This window comes from Schistocerca piceifrons, chromosome 10, assembly GCF_021461385.2.
Source record: "Schistocerca piceifrons isolate TAMUIC-IGC-003096 chromosome 10, iqSchPice1.1, whole genome shotgun sequence".
Taxonomy (NCBI): Eukaryota; Metazoa; Arthropoda; class Insecta; order Orthoptera; family Acrididae; genus Schistocerca; species Schistocerca piceifrons.
In genome coordinates this window covers 84,590,205-84,613,861 of record NC_060147.1, presented here as the reverse complement: position 1 = coordinate 84,613,861, position 23,657 = coordinate 84,590,205, and the positions used below count along the sequence as shown (strand labels likewise).

The window sequence follows — 23,657 nt, the reverse complement described above, 5'->3', positions numbered from 1 at the left end:
AGCAATGATCTTTAGGATGCAAAGGGAATCATACTCACAGGCTTCTTAGAGAAAGAAAAACCTACCGTTAGACAATTCTACAGTGAGATATTGGACCACTTCAGTTAGGAATTGAAGAGAACATGGCACCTTCTGGAGAAGAAAAAAGTGCTGTACCACCATGAAAGCGTGTCAGCACATTCATCTGAAGCTGTCAAGACAGAGACATATTTTAGAGAGCTCGACAATTCATTTTTTTTTTGGTAGGGATTACAAAATAGCAGGCTCTCTGAGGAATGTGTATATCATCAAATAAACACTGAAAAACAAATAATTGTTTTAAAGAAAGAAAAAAAAAGGAGCGCGTGTCTTGATTCTTAACACAGGTACTTACTAAAGCATCCTCATACTCCTGAAATGTTGTTACATTACTGTTTGCATTCTCTGTCTGTCTGTATCTTCTCCCATTTAAATACTGTCTTTACGCAATTATAAGATAAGGTTTTTTGCCAAATTTGTCAGTAAAAAAATACAGCATATTCTTATATTCATAGATTGAACTATTGCTGCTGAGGTTAACATTTTTACATAGTTTAATAGAGTATATAGGGGTTGTATTTAATTTCCAGATCAAACTTTGGATAATGAAGGTACGTACAGATGGATTTTGAAGAACTCGGAAGGGCAGGACTGGGCAAATGATACTCACGTTCAGACAGGTTCGAGATTTTCCAGTAGACTGACCCGCTCAATACAGTATTGACGTTGCTCGAACGATCATGTGACATTTGAATTGGGGGGTGCTAGTGCAAGGGAAAAGCGAGAAACTATGAACTAGTCACTACAACAATCTAATGTTCTGCTTAAAATTTGACAATTTTGTGAAACACTGGAGGATGTCTAAATTCTATAATCTTGCAAACTGCTGTTGTATATGAAGAGGTTTGCAAATGTTCTTATCCATGTATGGGTATCTCGTACAAACATTAATGCCGCCTTTTAAGGGAAGGTAATATTCTAAAGTGGAAATACTGTCCTTTATAAAATATTACGTGATTCCAAACCAAGATTAATATTTCATTTGATTATGAGAGACTATAATGATTTACTAAGTGGGTTGCAAATGAGAAATTATGTCACTGTTCATGTATTAGAATACCAGATAAAAATATTAATCAACTTTAACATATGACAGTGATGTTCAGATGACAAAATAAGGAAAATTAATCCAGAATTAAAGTCTAACAAATGAAATCCTTCACACAAAGTTGACTGTTATTATTGTGAGAATAAATTACAACTGCAGGACCCATTGTGAAGACAGTACCAATAGACATTCAGTAGATCATGGGGCAAGTGTAAGTTTGAGAATATCACTGAACCGTAATTGCAATTTTTTATTTAGGTATTAGTTACTGTTGTTACAAATGACCTGCACCCTAGATAATATTGCAGTCCATGTTTCACAGTTGCTCGATTACAGCACTATGAAAGGGTTGGACGGGGACTGTAATACGAGCTTGGCCAAGAACTAGATGAGTGCGGGGAGGGGAATAGTGAGCCAGCAGCAAATTGCATCATGTTTTCAACCATGGGAATATATACTGTGTGCTTTGGTTTTTTATGAGTATTTAACATGTTTAAGCTGCAGTTTGCCTGAATCTAGTCAGAATTGAACTGACTTTAAAACTGGACAAATACTGCACAATAGTATTCATTTTTGGAGGAGATGGTAAAAGTCTAGATAGGGGCTAATTGTGTTCTTATGTGTTTGTACTACAATCTCATCAGTGCTCACTGTGATGTATGACAGGAACTGAAGAGGGTGTGTCAGCTGCTGGTTCCACACAGCCAGTGAGAGAGCAGTGGGCAAACAATATGTTTTGGAGCAAGTGACATTGTAACATTCTCACATCAGTATAGAAATGAAATATGATATGTATTCGGGTAAAAACATATTACGTTCTCAGGTCCCATGGTAACTACAGCCTCAGAAATTGCAACATATTCAGAAGAAGCAGCCAAATATTTGTGAGATATAAGTGATTAGTGACACCACAGACAACAGGGTTAAAAAAACGGTCTGAAAATTAAAGTAAACTATTTCTTTTTGTTTATTTTATTATTCCTTGTTTTATCAAAATGTAGGGACCAACAAATTGCATCAATTTAGAATAGATATAATGTTAAATTTTCAGGCAGATACTTTATATCAATAGAATACTTTGTAATTTTGATTAGTAAGAATATGTTAACAACAAATTTTTCTCAAGAAGAATTTTAAAAATAAAAAGGGGGGGGGGGATCATCTTACACTCAGGTAATTACAATACATCATTTCTATTACTTAAATCAAACAATGGAAGATCCAGGATGGAATCTAACAATATTGAGGGGGAAAGTTGCTACTCACCACATAGTGGAGGTGCTGAGTCAAGATAGGCACAACAAAAAGATTCACACAATTGACAGTGTGGTTTCAGTTGTCTGAGACTGCAGATATGTGTGCAAGTTGCGTGTGTGTGTGTGCGTTTGTCTATTGATGCCAAAGGCCTTAATGGTCGAAAGCTATAATTGTGTCAATCTTTTTGTTGTGCCTATCATGACTCAGCATCTCCACTATATGGTGAGTAGCAACTAATACTGTTACATTTCTATTACTTAAACACCTTGGGCCAAGCTTTGAAAATTCTCACTACAGTCGAGTAGATGGCTCCCAAATAGTTTTGGGGTTCTGTCGAGTCTATAACATGATGCACTGCTGCTGCCATCTGGGTGAAAGACAGATATACATACTGCAAGTATATTTGTCTGATTATATTGCTCACAAGTGTAAATGCTTCTTGGACAAATAGTTTCAAATACAAACCTAATCAACCATTCAAGTAATTTGATACTCCTTCCCAATGTCAGATCTTGTAAACTCTTGGGAGGAGAACTAGCTATCTGATGTTCACTTGTCTCTTACATCCATCTCAGCTTAATGTATGTGAATTTCTGTCTGCTTTACATCTTCCACCATCTGTACAACCCACTCTCTCTCTTTCTGGTGTGTCTCCTTTACCTTTTGCATAATGATAAACTGTCAAAAGATGAAGTATCATCAATGGCAGTGTGAGTAATTCACTGAGTGTTTTGCAGTTAATAAGATTACTTCATTTTGTGTAAAACATCTATTATAATATCCTTAAACATTGATCTGTGACATACAGATTACTACTGTTCTCACTGAATCATGTACCTTTAAGCTGTCTCTTGACGATTTGCACCTTATACTTCCAGGCTACATATTTTCCAGTGCTCCTTTATATTTCCCAGCGTACTAATACATTAGAGTTTATATAGGGTGGCAGAAACAGTAACTCCTTTCTATTTGTTTACGATTAAGATTGTATTATGTCTTATATACTTACCTTCCCACTAGATCGGGTTATCTTGTTGATAATGTCAGCAAAGACAACATACTGATCATTCGTTTCTACACACGTCTTCTTCCACTGCACATTTTGCCTCAGACGCACATAATCACCCAGGAAAGGATGGGAAACACTAAAAAGAGACAAAGCAGTATGTTTGTGTTACCACTTTTCTGAATTGCAGATCACATTCAGTTAATGTGGGCTGAATGATTAAACTACCAGAGATATGTACAATATTTGAGAATTCACCATTTCACGAAACTCAACCTAATGCCACAAAGAATACATCTGTTTCAATCTTTTTACATTGTTATAAGATCTATTTATTTTATAAAGTTCAACAATTACATCATTCAGAGAGGACTGTGATTTCTGAATTCATTACAATCATTAGTATTTTCAATCACAATTAAGTTTTCAGATAAAAAGTTTCAGCCATCCTCAGACTGGTGTGCTCCACATGGGATTGATGCACAGTCAGTGGGTGATTGTGTAGGTGTCAAAGAGAGCCGGGGTCAAATATGGTGCACTGATAAGTATTGTGTCAGTACAGTCCAGTGACGACAGAAGGACAGAGTTAAAAGTAAAGATGGCTAGAGAAAAAGGAGAATTCTCCGGTAAGCCAGCCACATTCTCAGTCTTGTTTATGTCCCCATCAGTGACTCAGCAGCATCTTGTTTTTATTTACATATGAAACAATGGAAACTGCAGGCTCGAATATCAACAATTAAAGGGAAAGATAGACTGCTACTTGCTATAAAGATGACATGTTTAGTTACAGACAGGGACAACAAAAAGATAGTTACACAATTAGCTTTCAACCAAAGCCTTCTTCAGAAAAGGAAACACACACACACACACACACACACACACACACACATTCACGCAAGCAATTACAACTCAAGCACACGTGACTGCCATATCTGGCAGCTTGGACTGGAATTTAACTGTCACATAGAATGGACGAAGCAATCTGGAGGTGGTGGGAAAGGGGAAGAGATGGCAGGGCACCGATGGAGAAGGAGATGGAGAGAGAGAGAGAGAGAGAGAGAGAGAGAGAGAGAGAGAGAGAGAGAGAGAGAGGAATGCTGTGTGATGGAGTGTGCAAGGACTACACTGCTAACAGGTGCAGTGTCGGGAGGCTGTGGGGCAGGGAGGTGAGCAGGGAGCGAGGAAGAGCAAAAAAGGAAGAGTGGGGAAGGGGAAAGCAAGTGGGTGCACTGGTAGAGGGCGCCACAAAAACAGGGTGAGGGGACGAAAACAGGTAGGAGGTGACAGATCAGAGGGGCAGAAACTTTTAGATAGAAGTTGTGGATGTTATGGTAGGCCAGGGAAATTTTGGGAGCAGAGGGCATCTTGTAAGGACAACTCCCATCTGCAAGCTTCAAAGAAGCTAGTGGTGGAGGGGAGGATGCAGATGGCCTGAGTTGTGAAGCTGCATTGAAACCAAGCATATTATGTTCAGCTGCATGTTGTGACACAAGGTTGAGTACTTTGCTCTTGGCCACAGTATGGTGGATAGTTGTTTGGCAATCAACCCAGTATAAAATGCTGTTAAGTGATTGTGGCAGAACTGGTATAAGACCTGGCTGCATTCACAGGTTGCCTAGCCACCTTGCTTTCCAGCATCTGGGGGGCATTTTTCTGCTGACATAGTACTGACACCTTGGAAAACCACTATTAAACCCCTACCCACCCCACAGAGATCATCTTCACTAACCCCTTGTAGCCCCCAGACCCTGTCTAGCTGACCTTTTCAATTTGCCACAAGCCCAAAAACTCCCTACCAACACTCCTCCAAATCAAGAGCCAAAACATTCCCGTAACAATTTTGTTAGCCTTTCCACCAAAATCCTCAGCTGCACAGAAGTTTCAGTCCTATCCAAAGGCCTCACCTTTAGCTCTATGCCCAAATTCAACCATGTTAGACTTGTCAAAGACCTATTCTCCTCCTCACTATCCCTGCAGTAGAAACACTTCTATACCACTAATCAATCCAACCAAGGCCAACAAATCCTATCATTGAACCCTGCTTCTCCCAGTTCATACCACCATCCAACCATGACACTTCACACACACACCCTCCCCTTAACTACTCCCTGGTCACTTTCCATGAATTCTGTACCTTCAACTTGGGCTCACCATCCTTCCCCAGGCCCCTTCTTAATAACATGAACTTTTCGAAAGAATAGCCATACACAATCTCAAAACAGATCCTGACCTAATTTTCCCACCTGCAGACAAAGTTTCCAGCAATGACTACCTGGCAAAAAGCCCTCTACCAATCATAATTATCTGACTCCTTCATCTATAAACATCAACAGAGTGATTCCACCCAGACATCTAACATAACCACCAATCTCTGCTTAAACCTTTAGACCCTTCCCAGAACCTCTCCTCATCTGAATCCATTTCCCTCTCACCCCCATGACACATACACACACCTACCTTCTACATGTTTCCCAAAATCCACAAACTCAACAATCCTAGACACCACATCACAGCTGGTTATTGTGGTTCCACTGAAAGATTTTCGGCCTTTACTAACCAATGCCTCCAAGCAATTGCCCATAACCTAGCCACCCATATCAAAGATACTAACCACTTCCTTCACCAATTTTCCACCATCTCCGCCCCTTTACCTCTTGGATTGCTGCTTGTGACTATTGATGCCACTTCATTATACATCAACATCCCTCATGCCCATGGCCTTACCACTATTGAACACTATCTTTACCAGAATCCTTCAGACTCCAAACTCACTACCTCATACACCATACAGAGCTGCAAGTTAAATTTTATCTTTTCCTATTAGTATACTTATTAAATTTTGTGTGTGTTTCCATTTAAGAGATCTAAGCTCGCATTCTGTAAGTGTAAATTTGGCTAGTCTGTAGCACAGTTTTCATTTCTTTTGAAAAGCCAGCTACATAGCTCACTGAGGCATCAGTGTCCATCAGTGACACATCAGGAGGGTAGCAAGTCACATATCTACGATTCTGTCTCCTTTTATATTTTACTTCTTCAGTTAGTCTTGCTAGGATGAGTAGGATGTGTGCATGCTGTGTGCAAATGCAGGGGGAGCTGGCCACAGTTTACAAATAGCTGAATGTGCCTTTGGCTACGGTCAGTTACCTGCAGGCTGCTGCCTCGGTGTGTAGCAGTGGCAGATAATATGGTGTGTCACGTGGGACACCTCACTTCTCATTTGTTTCACCCCCAGGCTCTGGTACTGAGGCACCTCCTACTGTATGTGGCCTAGTGGATCCGGCCTCGCACCAGAGTGAGTGATGGGCGGTAATGCGTTTGTGTTGCTCGAGGCATCTACATCTACATCTACATTTACACTCCGCAAGCCACCCAACGGTGTGTGGCGGAGGGCACTTTACGTGCCACTGTCATTACCTCCCTTTCCTGTTCCAGTCGCGTATGGTTCGCGGGAAGAACGACTGTCTGAAAGCCTCCATGCGCGCTCTAATCTCTCTAATTTTACATTCGTGATCTCCTCGGGCGGTATAAGTAGGGGGAAGCAATATATTCGATACCTCATCCAGAAACGCATCCTCTCGAAACCTGGCGAGCAAGCTACACCGCGATGCAGAGCGCCTCTCTTGCAGAGTCTGCCACTTGAGTTTATTAAACATCTCCGTAATGCTATCACAGTTACCAAATAACCCTGTGACGAAACGCGCCGCTCTTCTTTGGATCTTCTCTATCTCCTCCATCAAACCGATCTGGTACGGATCCCACACTGATGAGCAATACTCAAGTATAGGTCGAACGAGTGTTTTGTAAGCCACCTCCTTTGTTGATGGACTACATTTTCTAAGCACTCTCCCAATGAATCTCAACCTGGTACCCACCTTACCAACAATTAATTTTATATGATCATTCCACTTCAAATCGTTCCGCATGCATACTCCCAGATATTTTACAGAAGTAACTGCTACCAGTGTTTGTTCCACTATAATATAATCATACAATAAAGGATCCTTCTTTCTATGTATTTGCAATACATTACATTTGTGTATGTTAAGGGACAGTTGCCACTCCCTGCACCAAGTGCCTATCCGCTGCAGATCTTCCTGCATTTCGCTACAATTTTCTAATGCTGCAACTTCTCTGTATACTACAGCATCATCCGCGAAAAGCCGCATGGAACTTCCGACACTATCTACTAGGTCATTTATATATATTGTGAAAAGCAATGGTCCCATAACACTCCCCTGTGGCATGCCAGAGGTTACTTTAACGTCCATAGACGTCTCTCCATTGATAACAACATGCTGTGTTCTGTTTGCTAAAAACTCTTCAATCCAGCCACACAGCTGGTCTGATATTCCGTAGGCTCTTACTTTGTTTATCAGGCGACAGTGCGGAACTGTATCGAACGCCTTCCGGAAGTCAAAAAAATAGCATCTACCTGGGAGCCTGTATCTAATATTTTCTGGGTCTCATGAACAAATAAAGCGAGTTGGGTCTCACACAATCGCTGTTTCCGGAATCCATGTTGATTCCTACATAGTAGATTCTGGGTTTCCAAAAACGACATGATACTCGAGCAAAAAACATGTTCTAAAATTCTACAACAGATTGATGTCAGAGATATAGGTCTATAGTTTTGCGCATCTGCTCGATGACCCTTCTTGAAGACTGGGACTACCTGTGCTCTTTTCCAATCATTTGGAACCCTCCGTTCCTCTAGAGACTTGCGGTACACGGCTGTTAGAAGGGGGGCAAGTTCTTTCACGTACTCTGTGTAGAATCGAATTGGTATCCCGTCAGGTCCAGTGGACTTTCCTCTATTGAGTGATTCCAGTTGCTTTTCTATTCCTTGGACACTTATTTCGATGTCAGCCATTTTTTCGTATGTGCAAGGATTTAGAGAAGGAACTGCAGTGCGGTCTTCCTCTGTGAAACAGCTTTGGAAAAAGGTGTTTAGTGTTTCAGCTTTACGCGTGTCATCCTCTGTTTCAATGCCATCATCATCCCGGAGTGTCTGGATATGCTGTTTCGAGCCACTTACTGATTTAACGTAAGACCAGAACTTCCTAGGATTTTCTGTCAAGTCGGTACACATTGGCAGAGGGCCAATGTGGAGACTGGTTGTCTCACCTCACCCCTTCACCTTGTGAGTGGACAGGTGGCCACTCCTTCAGAGGGAACCGAGCAGACACACAAGGGGAAGGTTTTACTAGTTATCGGGAGCTCCAGCATTAGGCACATTACGGAGCCACTTGGACAGATAGTGTTCAGGGTTGGAAAGAAAGCCAATGTGCACTCGATATATCTGCTGGGGGGTCCTCACCTGAGATGTGGATGCAGCTTTGCGTGGGGCAATTGAGCATGCAGGGTGCACTCATCTGCAAGTTGTGGCTCACATTGGCACTGAAAGCACCTGTCATATGGGTTCTGAGGCCATCCTCAGTTCATACATGTGGTTAGCAAAGTGGTGAAGGCTGCTGGCCTCACACATGGGAAGCAAGCAGAGCTCACAGTTTATAGCATTGTTCCCAGATTTGATCGGGCTCCTTTAGTTTGGAGCCGAGCAGAGGGTCTCAACCAAAGGATTATGGACTCTGTGACAATGTTGGCTGCAGATTTCTAGACCTATGTTACCAGTTGGGAAGCTAGATCAGGGGTGTACTATACAAAGGAAGCAACTCCTTATGTAGCAGAGTAATTGTGGCATGCACATGAGGATGTTTTCAGCTAGGAGGTAAATGAGGTGCTCTGATAAACATTGCTAGTTGATACACTGCAAGGGAAGTCTGACTGTGTTCAGAGTAAAGACATTTCAGCTTTCAAAATTGTGTCTGTAAACTGTTGAATTATTTGTAACAAAGTTCTCAAATTTACTGCCCTCCAGGAAAGTTCTTGTGCTCCAATTATTCTCGGGACTGACAGCTGGATGAAGCACAAAGTGGAAAGCTCTGAAAATTTAGCAAGTCGTGGAACATGTATTGGAAAGAGAGATTAGAGCCCTTAGCAGGGGGAGTGTTCACTTGCAGTTGACAAAAATATTGTCTCTATTGGGGTCAAAGTTGAGTGTGACAGTGTAGTTATCTGGTTGCGTGTAACAGTTCTAGATGAAACCAAACTAATTGTTGGATGTTTCTAGTGGTGACCAGATTCTGCTGTGACAGTTCTAGAGTCATTCAAAGAATGTCTATGGTCAGTAGCATGTAAATACCCAGGTCATACATTAATAGCTGGAGGCGACTAACAGACCGAGTAAAGACTGCGACTGATGGAGCACTCACCGCAAAAAATGCAGACCTGAGTTTGAGTTTCAGTCCACTAGACAGTTTTAATCTGTGAGGAGGTTTCATATCAGTGCACACTCTGCTGCAGAGTAAAAATTTATTCAGTGTGGAATAATCTAAGTCATAGGTAAAGCACATGGTAGACTTCATTTCATCGTTGGATAGTCAGAAAAATCAGTCTACTATGAATATCACCATCATAAACTAAGGGCTATGCCTCGTCGATTTAGCCATGTCGCTCACTCCATTGTCATACTCTTCAATTCTTCATATGATTTTATCCCCTTATCTTCTTTGATGTTATTAAAATACGTTGCTCTTGACCTGCCTCTTGGTTTTTTCCCTGTAACTTTTCCTTCAAATGCATTCTTTAGGAACTGGCTGTGTCTCATTATGTGCTCTATCATTTTTGATTTTCTTCTTCCTATATAATTTAGCAGTGTTCTGTTCTCATTCACTTCTCTTAAGACCTGTTCATTACTTTTTCTATCTACCCAGCTTGTTTTCGTCATTCTTCTCCATATCCACATTTCCATTGCTTCCAGTTTCTTTTCCTCTGCCTTTCCCAGAGTCCACACTCCACATCCGTATGTTAAGACACTCCAAACTAAAATTTTGGCAAACTTTTTCCTACTTTCTAGGCTTATATGATTGTCTGTTAGTCAATTCCTTTTATTTTGGAAGGCTTGCTTTGTGATACATTTATTGTCATCACTGATTGTGCTCCCCAAATAACAGAAGTTCTCAACCTGCTCTAGAACATCATCTTCTAATTTAATGTTAACTTTACCATTTTCTTTTTCTCTTAGGATTTTGGCAAATTTTAGCAACATAGACTCCATTTCCTTCACTGAGTCAGCAAATACTAGTATATCATCTGCAAAAGGGATACATTGTATTCGTTCCCCATTAATGAATATTGCTTACAAAATTCTCTGGCCACCCATATTAAATACGAATAACTGAGTACACTTAATGCATTAAAAGAAGAGCAGAACAAATTGTGGCAGATTTGTTTGATCCATAGGAAAGCATTGTGGAAATGCTGGAAAAACCGTAACAGGTAGAGGCTTAAAGTTAAGGTGCCAGCTATTACCCAAAAGCTTACTAACAATGTTTCAAGAACCAATATTGAGAGAGGAATCTTCCCACACTAAGTTTGCTATATCCCACTTCTGTAGGACAGCAAAGACAAGATCTGACAAAGTGTCACAGGCACGGAAGCAATTAATATTCCCACACTCCATCACAAATGGAGCAGGGAGAAACCCTTATGTGTAGGACAATGGGAACCACTCACTGCCACACACTTTACAATGGCTTGCAGGGTATGGATGTGCACTGTCTGACTGAAAGTGTCCAGATACCTATGAGTGGGCATTAAGGCAGAGTGTGTCCACCTTTAACTCTGCTGGGGCTTCCAGTGAGGTGTCTCTTCCAATGAGGTGTCTCGGTGTTCCACTGGGTTCAGGTCAGACTCTTATCAGGCCAATCAATTTCAGGAATGTAACAGTCCACAAACCATTGCCTCACAGATGCTGCTTTATAACAGGGTGCACTATCATGCTCATACAAAAAATCAATCTGTCTCTAAACTGTTACTCTACAGTATATGTTACACAATGCTGTAAAATCTGTTTATGTCCTTAGACTGAATTTAGAATTGATTTTCTTCAGGACACTCTAACCATGAAAAACATTCCAATACTGTAACATTAGCTTCTCCATGCTTCACGATTAGCACTACACATGACCGTGATGGCAGACATTCACCAGTCTCAAACCATTCCTTCAGATTGCCACAGGGTATAGCATGATCCACCACTTCAAATCACTCACCTCCAGTTGCCCACTGTCCAATGGCATCACTCTTTATATAACCCCAAGCATCACTTAGCACTGATAACAGAAATGTGTGGCTCGTGAGGAGCTGCGTGACCATTGTCTCACTTTCTTTTTACCTCCCTATGCTCAGTCATTATGCTAACTGGACTTCTAGTAACACTCTTTTATCAGGGTGTATACAGGGACAAGGAAAAAATATTCCTGGATTTTTTCTGGATATACCGTTTAAAAAAAGAGTCTTTTTTCTGGGCGAAAATACACTTTTTCCATGCTAAGTGATAGTAGTTTTTCCGTTGATTTTTCCCTCAGAACTGTACAACTTATCAATCCCTTGAATTGTTAACGTTTTATACACTGGCGTAAAACTTTCCAGAAAAAAAGAAAAAATGAAAAAAGGTGGGGGAGAGAAGTTTTGGAAAGACTTTTAATGACAAAAAATGAGAGAAGTTTTGGAAAGAGTTTTGATGTACAGCAACATATAAGCTGCATATTTTCGTATTAATTGCAACAAACACAGTGCGTTAGTTTCCCGAGCGTTGAAATCAAGATTGTGATGTCCTTTTGTAAGTCGATCATATCTAATGCCACGTGATCTTGCCAGCCGATGACAGCAGATATTCAGAGCATAGGACACGTGTAACAGTCAGCCAATAGCAAGATCAATGTTACATAGCGTGAACACACAAACAGGAAACGTTAACGGTTTACATTAATATACATAGTATAGCGACAAGAAAAGCTAAGCTTTCACATATAATATTGGTCTTTTTTGGCGTGTGTTATACTTTAAGATACATCACACAAATGTGCCAGTAAATTTAAAATTATGACATAAATGTCTGGTGTTCTGTGCTTGAAATTCTTGTAAGTAAAACACTCATTTCCATTATTACGAAGTACTACATAGTCTTCGTCCTACGGCCTTTGATATAGTTTTACTGTTTGCAGATGCTTGTGCGTGCGCAGTGGTTTGTTGTTGTAAATGGTGCATTTCCTTTGCCACTGAAGTTTGATTTTTTTTTTTCCTCTCGTTTCTGTTTTATTACTGCAGTATCATTATCCAGTAGCAGGATAGAGTAACATTCGTTGCTAGAGAATCAATTCTTACCAGTCAAAATTACAAAAATTTAACTTGTCCCAGGTCGTATACACCCTGTTTATATGACTGATTCCTTCTGCCAGTTTCATGTGATTTTTTACAAAACACTCCAAAATGCTCAACAGTTCCTGTTCATCCATACATGAGCTCTGCCAAGTCTTAGTTTAGCTGGGGTTGTTCTTTTTTCACTTCACAATCACATCACCAACAGCCACCTTGGGCAGCTGCAGAAGGTGCCCCTGATTGATTTGTTACACAGGTTACATCTAATACTAATCCATACTCGAAATCACTGATCTCTCATTCTGCTGTTACTGACAACAAAATACTCCCTACCATCTTCTAAATTAGATTAGTACTTGTTCCACAGATCTTGAATACGATACTTTGTAATGATGTGGAACGTGTCAGGTTAATAAAAGGTGTCTATACAAGATACACTACTGGCCATTAAAATTGCTACACCAAGAAGAAATGCAGATGATAAACGGGTATCCACTGGACAAATATATTATACTAGAACCGACATGTGATTACATTTTCACACAATTTGGGTGCATAGATCCTGAGAAATCAGTACCCAGAACAATCACCTCTGGGAGTAATAATGGCCTTGATATGCCTGGGCATTAAGTCAAACACAGCTTGGATGGTGTGTACAGGTACAGCTGCCCATGCAGCTTCAACAAGATACCACAGTTCATCAAGAGTAGTGACTGGCGTACTGTGATGAGCCAGTTGCTCAGCCACCATTGACTAGATGTCAATTGGTGAGAGATCTGGAGAATGTACTGGCCAGGGCAGCAGTTGAACATTTTCTGTATCCAGAAAGACCCGTACAGGACCTGCAACACGCAGTCATGCGTTATCCTGCTGAAATGTAGGGTTTCACAGGGACCGAATGAAGGGTAGAGCCCCGGGTCGTAACACATTTGAAATGTAATGTCCACTGTTCAAAGTGCCATTAATGCAAACAAGAGGTGACCGAGATGTGTAGCCAATGGCACCTCATACCATCACACCGGATGATACGCCAGTATGGCGATGATAAATACACGCTTCCAATGTGCATTCACCGCGATGTCGCCAAACTCAGAGGAGACCATCATGATGCTGTAAACAGAACCTGGATTCATCCGAAAAAATGACATTTTACCATTCGTGCATGCAGGTTCGTCATTAAGTACACCATCGCAGGTGCTCCTGTCTGTGATGCAGCGTCAAGGGTAACCACAGCCATGGTTTCTGAGCTGATACCCATGCTGCTGCAAATGTCATCGAACTGTTCGTGTAGATGGTTCTTGTCTAGGGATCGAGACGTGGCTGCACGATCCGTTACAGCCATGCAGATAAGATGCCTGTCATCTCGACTGCTAGTGATACGAGGCCATTGGGATCCAGCACAGTGTTCTGTATTACCCTCCTGAACCCACCGATTCCATATTCTGCTAACAGTCATTGGATCTCGACCAACACAAGCAGCAATGTCGCAATCACTCTAGGCTACAATTCGATGTTTATCAAAGTCGGAAACGTGATGGTACACAATTCTCCTCCTTACATGACGCATCACAACAACGTTTCACCAGGTAACGCCGGTCAACTGCTGTTTGTGTATGAGAAATCAGTTGGAAACTTTGCTCATGTCAGCACGTTGCAGGTGTTGCCACCAGCGCCAAACTTGTGTGAATGCTCTGAAAAGCTAATCATTTGCATATCACAGCATCTTCTTCCTGTTGGTTAAATTTCGCGTCTGTAGCACATCATCTTTGTGGTGTAGCAATTTTAATGGCCAGTAGTGTATTACATGACCCTTAATTTTTTTATTTTTTATTTATTTATTTATTTATTTATTTTTTTTTTTTTTTTGGGTGGGGTTGGGAAAATTACCCACTTCCTATATCCAAAAATTCATCTAATGAGTAGAAGGAGTTGCCATTAAGAAATTCTTTTAATTTCCTTTTAAATGCTATATGACTATCTATCAGACTTTTGATGCTATTAGGTAAGTGACCAAAGACTTTTGTGGCAGCACAATTTACCCCCTTCTGAGCCACAGTTACAATTAACCATGAGCAGTGAAGATCATCCTTTCTCCTAGTATTGTAGCCATGTACACTGCTATTACTTTTGAATTCGTTCGGATTGTTAATAACAAATTTCATAAGTATATATATATATATATATATATATATATATATATATATATATATATATATATATATATATATATATATATATATATATATATATATATATATATATATAAAAGAAAGATGATGAAACTTACCAAACAAAAGCGCTGGCAGGTCGATAGACACACAAACAAACACAAACATACACACAAAATTCTAGCTTTCGCAACCAATGGTTGCCTCGTCAGGAAAGAGGGAAGGAGAAGGAAAGACAAAAGGATATGGGTTTTAAGGGAGAGGGTAAGGAGTCATTCCAATCCCGGGAGCGGAAAGACTTACCTTAGGGGGAAAAAAGGACAGGTATACACTCGCACACACACACATATCCATCCACACATACACAGACACAAGCAGACATTTGTAAAGGCAAAGAGTTTGGGCAGAGATGTCAGTCGGGGCGGATGTACAGAGGCAAAGATGAAGTTGAAAGACAGGTGAGGTATGAGCGGCGGCAAATTGAAATTAGAAATTAGCGGAGATTGAGGCCTGGCGGATAGCGAGAAGAAAGGATATGCTGAAGGGCAAGTTCCCATCTCCGGAGTTCTGACAGGTTGGTGTTAGTGGGAAGTATCCAGATAACCCGGACGGTGTAACACTGTGCCAAGATGTGCTGGCCGTGCACCAAGGCATGTTTAGCCACAGGGTGATCCTCATTACCAACAAACACTGTCTGCCTGTGTCCATTCATGCGAATGGACAGTTTGTTGCTGGTCATTCCCACATAGAACGCTTCACAGTGTAGGCAGGTCAGTTGGTAAATCACGTGGGTGCTTTCACACGTGGCTCTGCCTTTGATCGTGTACACCTTCCGGGTTACAGGACTGGAATAGGTGGTGGTGGGAGGGTGCATGGGACAGGTTTTACACCGGGGGCGGTTACAGGGGTAGGAGCCAGAGGGTAGGGAAGGTGGTTTGGGGATTTCATAGGGATGAACTAAGAGGTTGCGAAGGTTAGGTGGACGGCGGAAAGACACTCTTGGTGGAGTGGGGAGGATTTCATGCAGGATGGATCTCATGAAATGGTCATTCCCACATAGAACGCTTCACAGTGTAGGCAGGTCAGTTGGTAAATCACGTGGGTGCTTTCACACGTGGCTCTGCCTTTGATCGTGTACACCTTCCGGGTTACAGGACTGGAATAGGTGGTGGTGGGAGGGTGCATGGGACAGGTTTTACACCGGGGGCGGTTACAGGGGTAGGAGCCAGAGGGTAGGGAAGGTGGTTTGGGGATTTCATAGGGATGAACTAAGAGGTTGCGAAGGTTAGGTGGACGGCGGAAAGACACTCTTGGTGGAGTGGGGAGGATTTCATGCAGGATGGATCTCATGAAATGGTCATTCCCACATAGAACGCTTCACAGTGTAGGCAGGTCAGTTGGTAAATCACGTGGGTGCTTTCACACGTGGCTCTGCCTTTGATCGTGTACAGCTTCCGGGTTACAGGACTGGAATAGGTGGTGGTGGGAGGGTGCATGGGACAGGTTTTACACCGGGGGCGGTTACAGGGGTAGGAGCCAGAGGGTAGGGAAGGTGGTTTGGGGATTTCATAGGGATGAACTAAGAGGTTGCGAAGGTTAGGTGGACGGCGGAAAGACACTCTTGGTGGAGTGGGGAGGATTTCATGCAGGATGGATCTCATGAAATGGTCATTCCCACATAGAACGCTTCACAGTGTAGGCAGGTCAGTTGGTAAATCACGTGGGTGCTTTCACACGTGGCTCTGCCTTTGATCGTGTACACCTTCCGGGTTACAGGACTGGAATAGGTGGTGGTGGGAGGGTGCATGGGACAGGTTTTACACCGGGGGCGGTTACAGGGGTAGGAGCCAGAGGGTAGGGAGAGATCCATCCTGCATGAAATCCTCCCCACTCCACCAAGAGTGTCTTTCCGCCGTCCACCTAACCTTCGCAACCTCTTAGTTCATCCCTATGAAATCCCCAAACCACCTTCCCTACCCTCTGGCTCCTACCCCTGTAACCGCCCCCGGTGTAAAACCTGTCCCATGCACCCTCCCACCACCACCTATTCCAGTCCTGTAACCCGGAAGGTGTACACGATCAAAGGCAGAGCCACGTGTGAAAGCACCCACGTGATTTACCAACTGACCTGCCTACACTGTGAAGCGTTCTATGTGGGAATGACCAGCAACAAACTGTCCATTCGCATGAATGGACACAGGCAGACAGTGTTTGTTGGTAATGAGGATCACCCTGTGGCTAAACATGCCTTGGTGCACGGCCAGCACATCTTGGCACAGTGTTACACCGTCCGGGTTATCTGGATACTTCCCACTAACACCAACCTGTCAGAACTCCGGAGATGGGAACTTGCCCTTCAGCATATCCTTTCTTCTCGCTATCCGCCAGGCCTCAATCTCCGCTAATTTCTAATTTCAATTTGCCGCCGCTCATACCTCACCTGTCTTTCAACTTCATCTTTGCCTCTGTACATCCGCCCCGACTGACATCTCTGCCCAAACTCTTTGCCTTTACAAATGTCTGCTTGTGTCTGTGTATGTGTGGATGGATATGTGTGTGTGTGCGAGTGTATACCTGTCCTTTTTTCCCCCTAAGGTAAGTCTTTCCGCTCCCGGGATTGGAATGACTCCTTACCCTCTCCCTTAAAACCCATATCCTTTTGTCTTTCCTTCTCCTTCCCTCTTTCCTGACGAGGCAACCATTGGTTGCGAAAGCTAGAATTTTGTGTGTATGTTTGTGTTTGTTTGTGTGTCTATCGACCTGCCAGCGCTTTTGTTTGGTAAGTTTCATCATCTTTCTTTTTAGATATATTTTTCCCACGTGGAATGTTTCCCTCTATTATATATATATATATATATATATATATCTATCTAAAAAGAAAGATGATGAAACTTACCAAACAAAAGCGCTGGCAGGTCGACAGACACATTCTTCATCATTTTTAGCCGCTTCCCACAGGTTTTAACGTCATTATTTCTTCATCAAACAATTGTGTGTCTGTCGACCTGCCAGCGCTTTTGTTTGGTAAGTTTCATCATCTTTCTTTTTAGATATATTTTTCCCACGTGGAATGTTTCCCTCTATTATATATTACCTTAGGTAAGTCTTTCCGCTCCCGGGATTGGAATGACTCCTTACCCTCTCCCTTAAAACCCACTTCCTTTCGTCTTCCCCTCTCCTTCCCTCTTTCCTGATGAGGCAACAGTTTGTTGCGAAAGCTTGAATTTTGTGTGTGTGTTTGTGTTTGTTTGTGTGTCTATCGACCTGCCAGCGCTTTTGTTCGGTAAGTCACCTCATCTTTGTTTTTATATATATATATATATATATATGTGTGTGTGTGTGTGTGTGTGTGTGGATGGATATGTGTGTGTGTGTGTGAGTGTATACCCGTCCTTTTTTCCCCCCTAAGGTAAGTCTTTCCGCTCCCGGGATTGGAATGACTCCTTACCCTCTCCCTTAAAACCCACATCCTTTCGTCTTTCCCTCTCCTTCCCTCTTTCCTGATGAGGCAACAGTTTGTTGCGAAAGCTTGAATTTTGTGTGTATATTTGTCTGTCGACCTGCCAGCACTTTCATTTGGTAAGTCACATCATCTTTGTTTTTTTATATATATATATATATATATATATATATATATATATATATATATATATATATATATATATATATAAAAATAAAAAAACAAAGATGAGGTGACTTACCGAACAAAAGCGCTGGCAGGTCGATAGACACACAAACAAACACAAACATACACACAAAATTCAAGCTTTCGCAACAAACTGTTGCCTCATCAGGAAAGAGGGAAGGAGAGGGGAAGACGAAAGGAAGTGGGTTTTAAGGGAGAGGATAAGGAGTCATTCCAATCCCGGACACAAGCAGACATATTTAAAGACCTTTAAATATGTCTGCTTGTGTCTGTATGTGTGGATGGATATGTGCATGTGTGCGAATGTATACCTGTCCTTTTTTCCCCCTAAGGTAAGTCTTTCCGCTCCCGGGATTGGAATGACTCCTTACCCTCTCCCTTAAAACCCACTTCCTTTCGTCTTCCCCTCTCCTTCCCTCTTTCCTGATGAGGCAACAGTTTGTTGCGAAAGCTTGAATTTTGTGTGTATGTTTGTGTTTGTTTGTGTGTCTATCGACCTGCCAGCGCTTTTGTTCGGTAAGTCACCTCATCTTTGTTTTTATATATAATTTTTCCCACGTGGAATGTTTCCTTCCATTATATTGATATCATTAATTTGAATCCAACAATTATATATATATATATATATATATATATATATATATATATATATATATATATATATATATAAAACAAAGATGAGGTGACTTACCGAACAAAAGCGCTGGCAGGTCGATAGACACACAAACAAACACAAACATACACACAAAATTCAAGCTTTCGCAACAAACTGTTGCCTCATCAGGAAAGAGGGAAGGAGGGGGGAAGACGAAAGGAAGTGGGTTTTAAGGGAGAGGGTAAGGAGTCATTCCAATCCCGGGACCGGAAAGACTTACCTTAGGGGGAAAAATGGACAGGTATACACTCGCACATATCCATCCACACATACAGACACAAGCAGATATATATATATATATATATATATATATATATATATATATATATATATATATATATATATATATATATATATATATATATATATATATATATATATATATATATTTTGTGAGGCTACAGTGAAGATCTCTAGCTTTAAGTAAGTGTCTACAGGATTATCTTGGATGAGCTCCAGCAATTATTCTGATTACACGCTTTTGTGCAATGAACACTCTTTTACTCAATGATGAGTTACCCCAGAATATGATGCCATACGAAAGCAGAGAATGAAAATAGGCCTGGTAAGCTAATTTACTGAGATGCATATCACCAAAATTTGCGATGACCCTAATAGCATAAGTAGCTGAACTCAAACATTTCAGCAGATCTTCAATGTGTCCACCTCTCATAACATCTAGTGGTCAATTCCGCATTGCACAGAGCTGTCCAGATACTTTTGATCACATAGTGTAAATGTAGATGCAGAAAAGTGAAATGACTGACTGACTCTACAAAATGAGACTACTGGCTATTTCGTGAAAAAGTTGGTGCTGTCAGTCCTAGTATAGCCTGAACTATAGGCAAATGTATTTCATTAACGGTGCAAGTAAGAGTACAAAGGAAATTCAAGCATATCCTATCTGAAAATATATCAACAGATAATGGAAGAGTAAATAAAGGAATGTTAATGCAACTAAAAACCCTTAACATCATTTGCTGAAGGAAAATGTCGTGTCTTTAACTGAATAACACTGTGTATGAATGGTTAGTTTTGTACTCAGTTTGAAGTGTACATACAGTGTTAAGAGTTATGAAACTGACAATAAAGCACTTCTCTAACAAATCACACTGATCACAGATCATTGTGTATTTATAATAAATCTTAGTAAATGTTTTGACAATAACTTAGATGCAAACATGAATCAAGTGTTTGTTTCTGTTTAGGGACCCTTACAGCATCGCTTTTTTGTCCATCTTCTGGTCTGTTAAGAACCATTTTTCTCAGGAACTGGTACAATTATCAAGTTGAAATTTATGTTACATACTAAGATCCATGAGCCCTTAATTGTGTACAACATTTAAGCTTCTAAGTCAATCAAAAGATATGACCATTTGTCACATATTTTGATACTAGCAAATTCATTCATCAAAACCTATAGCGTACTTCCCATTGACTTAGAATCATGAAATTTAGCAAGAAGGAAGATTTCACCGTACAAATAAAGGAAAAAAATCAAAACAACTGTTAATTTGTAATATATCAAACACAAAAATATTTTTTGTAATTTTTTTTATCCACCTGTCTGTCCATGTGTTAATACACCTTTTTCTAAGGAATGGGTAGGTGTGTCAAGTTCAAATTTATATCACATACCAAAGTCTACAGACCTTTTGCAGTGTTAAACATGTAAGCTTGTAAGTCAATCAAATTGAAACACATTGCCATTTTATGTCACATATTTTGCTAGTCACAAACTCACTCATCAAAACCTATAGGGTACTTCCCGTTGAGCTAGAATCATGAAATATGGCAAGAAGCAAGGTTTCGTAGTACAAGCAAGGACAAGAAAATCTGAAAACTGTTATTATATCAAGTAAAAATATCTTTCTGCCATTCCTCATCTGTTAAAAACATAACAGAAAGCATGACTGAAAAAAAAATTGAGTCAAGTTCAGCAGTAAATAAAAAATATTTTATTAAATCTTCTTTTTCTTCATATATAGGCCAATGTCCCCTGCTCGCATCTTTTTCTGTGTCCTGGCTGCCTCAGAAATTGCTGTAGAGATTTTGAGAGTCTACGAATTCCTGAGTTCGATATCTGGCCAGTATCATTACTGATAACAGGCAAAAATCATAGAGATTCTCATTTCCCTCATTTCTCGATAAGGATGAACTTTTTATGTACATAAGTAAGTTTGTACAGAACACTCAGAGCACAAGTCTTCCTTGCATTTGGCCATTTTTTTTCTCCTTAAAGATATACATTTATCAAGTAGGTACCATTAAATTTTTAAAGACTACATAACACTCAAGCAAGTTTTGTTCAATGCTTACCTGCGGGGATACGATGCTTTCCGCTCTTTGAAGATGATGCTGGCCGTTACTTTTTCCCTCATACGATTCCGAGCTGTCTGATCGAATTTAAGGCGGTACTTGTGACACTGAAAAGGAAAATCATATTAAAGAAGAATAAAATAAATTGTAAAGTAGAAAGTAATGAGAGATACAAGATAGAACAGCAGAAAGTGCCTTCTTAACAAAGTTTTAAATTAAATTTTTATGTGGTTAAAGAAGGACAGATATGTAACACATAAAAGAAATGGAAACATGTGCATATCCTGCTAGTCATCTCAGACATTGCCTAAGGAATGACACAAATTTCAAAAATCTGCTAAACAGTAAGTCTACAAGCTATTAATTTAATTTAACATTTTCAGTGGTTACACTAACAGTAATCACACTACTACCTTTATTTTAAAGTCATGTATTGTGCATATGTAGCATTCCTCTAAAGTATTCCTGAACTGTGGTTTAAAATTTGCTTACCACTTATCAGTAAGATAACTGCAACAAGCCAATATGAACACAAATTAAAGAATGTGATAATACTTCCCCAACTTTTAGGAGCAAGTGAATAGATTAAATAAAAGGAATTTCACATGTAGTTCAACTAATAATGGGAAATGAGTTTTACAGAGAAACCAGCGTCAAGGAAATTTGCTTAGCTTTGTGTTGCAATTGGCATTTCATCTCGCCTTTGTTTTAATAGTTTTAATTTTCTATCCTCTTTCAGTCTTTGCTTGGCTTCTTATGGAGGGAAACTATAACTACACAAAATGAAGTTTATAGCTCCTTGTTTTTCTAAATGTTTATGTCATCCTTTCTCCACATTGTACAATTTTGGCAACTGACAAATAACTTTAAAAATTGAACAATTATTTATAAATATTAGATATTAGTCTTACCCTCCACTTGTGGTGCAACCTTCGGAGTAACAGAGACGTGTCGGCAAGGCGGCGTGGGCAGGGAGGCCAGTCTCGGTAGGTAGGAGATTCGCTTTCAGGAGGGAGAAGACGAGAAAGGCGCAGCAGAAATTGTCTTCTCTGCAACAGCAGTGACAGCAAATGAGGGAGATAGTACTCATCGCTGTCCATTTCAAGTAACTGACTTCAGATATGTAAATAGAAACTACTTTCAATGATTATGAGACTCTAATACATAATTTACTACAAAATAATTCAAAAAATTTTATAGAAAACTAATTAACACATTATTTCTTCTAAAACCTGTTCACTGATTTTACAGAAAATAACTTGTGTAGCAGAGTTAACCACTAATTTTTTTTTTGTTATCTCACAGTCATTATATTACAATGACCCAATTAAAAATTTCAGCTTGTGAAATAACTACATAAAATGAAATGAGAAGTGTTGCTAATACTGATAATATAGTTATCATTTGCAAAATCAACAAGTGTTTTAAAATTATAGTTATCTGAGACATGCTACAAAGGAAGTTGGATTAAAATTTCTATTCCATACACCTGTGGTGAGGAGAGGATGTAGAACATGCCATAAAACAAGAATACATAACACACATTCATAAATACGAGGTAGAAGAGAGAGAGAGAGAGAGAGAGAGAGAGAGAGAGAGAGAGAGAGAATATTGTCCCCATGGAAGTAGAAAAACATCTAAAAACTTATTTTCATTTAAAAAGCAATAATGAATGTATCAAAAAACATGTAAATGTATAATTAACTGATGTGCACATTGTGGCCACATATCATCTCACAGATAATCCATTGACAAGACTCTATTAGACTGATCACATTACTCTACTGTAGGTGTACAGAAGTCAAATCTTACATAAAACTCATGTTATTTGATACTATCAATAATATATACATATTCACTGGTTCTACTAATATATTTGGCAATAGAGTAGGACTTGGCCACCAATAAATCACTTAGGATCCTCTCAATCTCAACTTTATCAGGAGTTAAACTTGTTATGGCTGCTGGCAAGTTACTGAAAATATGAAATCCTGAATAAGGGACATCTTTCTGGGGCAAATAAAGAGACTTTAAATAACTATGAAGATTATTCATATTTCTAGTATTGATTTGAAATAATATACAATGGTGTGCGAAACTTAAGGACAAAAGTAACTTAAGCAGGATGTGTCACTGCCAAAAGATGTAACTCAATAAAACTAGGACCGCACATAGAAAGAACTGCTACAGTATAATATGGAAGGTGACTGAAAGGAATGTGCAATGAGATGAACAGAAATAACACTTTTAATGAAAGA

The 23,657-nt window shown here is 40.2% G+C and overlaps 1 protein-coding gene across 1 annotated transcript in view; it reads right to left on the bottom strand.

Moving 5' to 3' along the window:
* Window positions 1-23,657, bottom strand: part of LOC124718973 (unconventional myosin-Ia) — a 784,983-nt gene that overhangs the window by 45,018 nt on the left and 716,308 nt on the right. Inside the window, 3 exon segments of the mRNA XM_047244645.1 lie at window positions 3,393-3,528; window positions 21,400-21,506; window positions 22,311-22,448. Coding sequence (XP_047100601.1) covers window positions 3,393-3,528; window positions 21,400-21,506; window positions 22,311-22,448 — 381 coding nt within the window.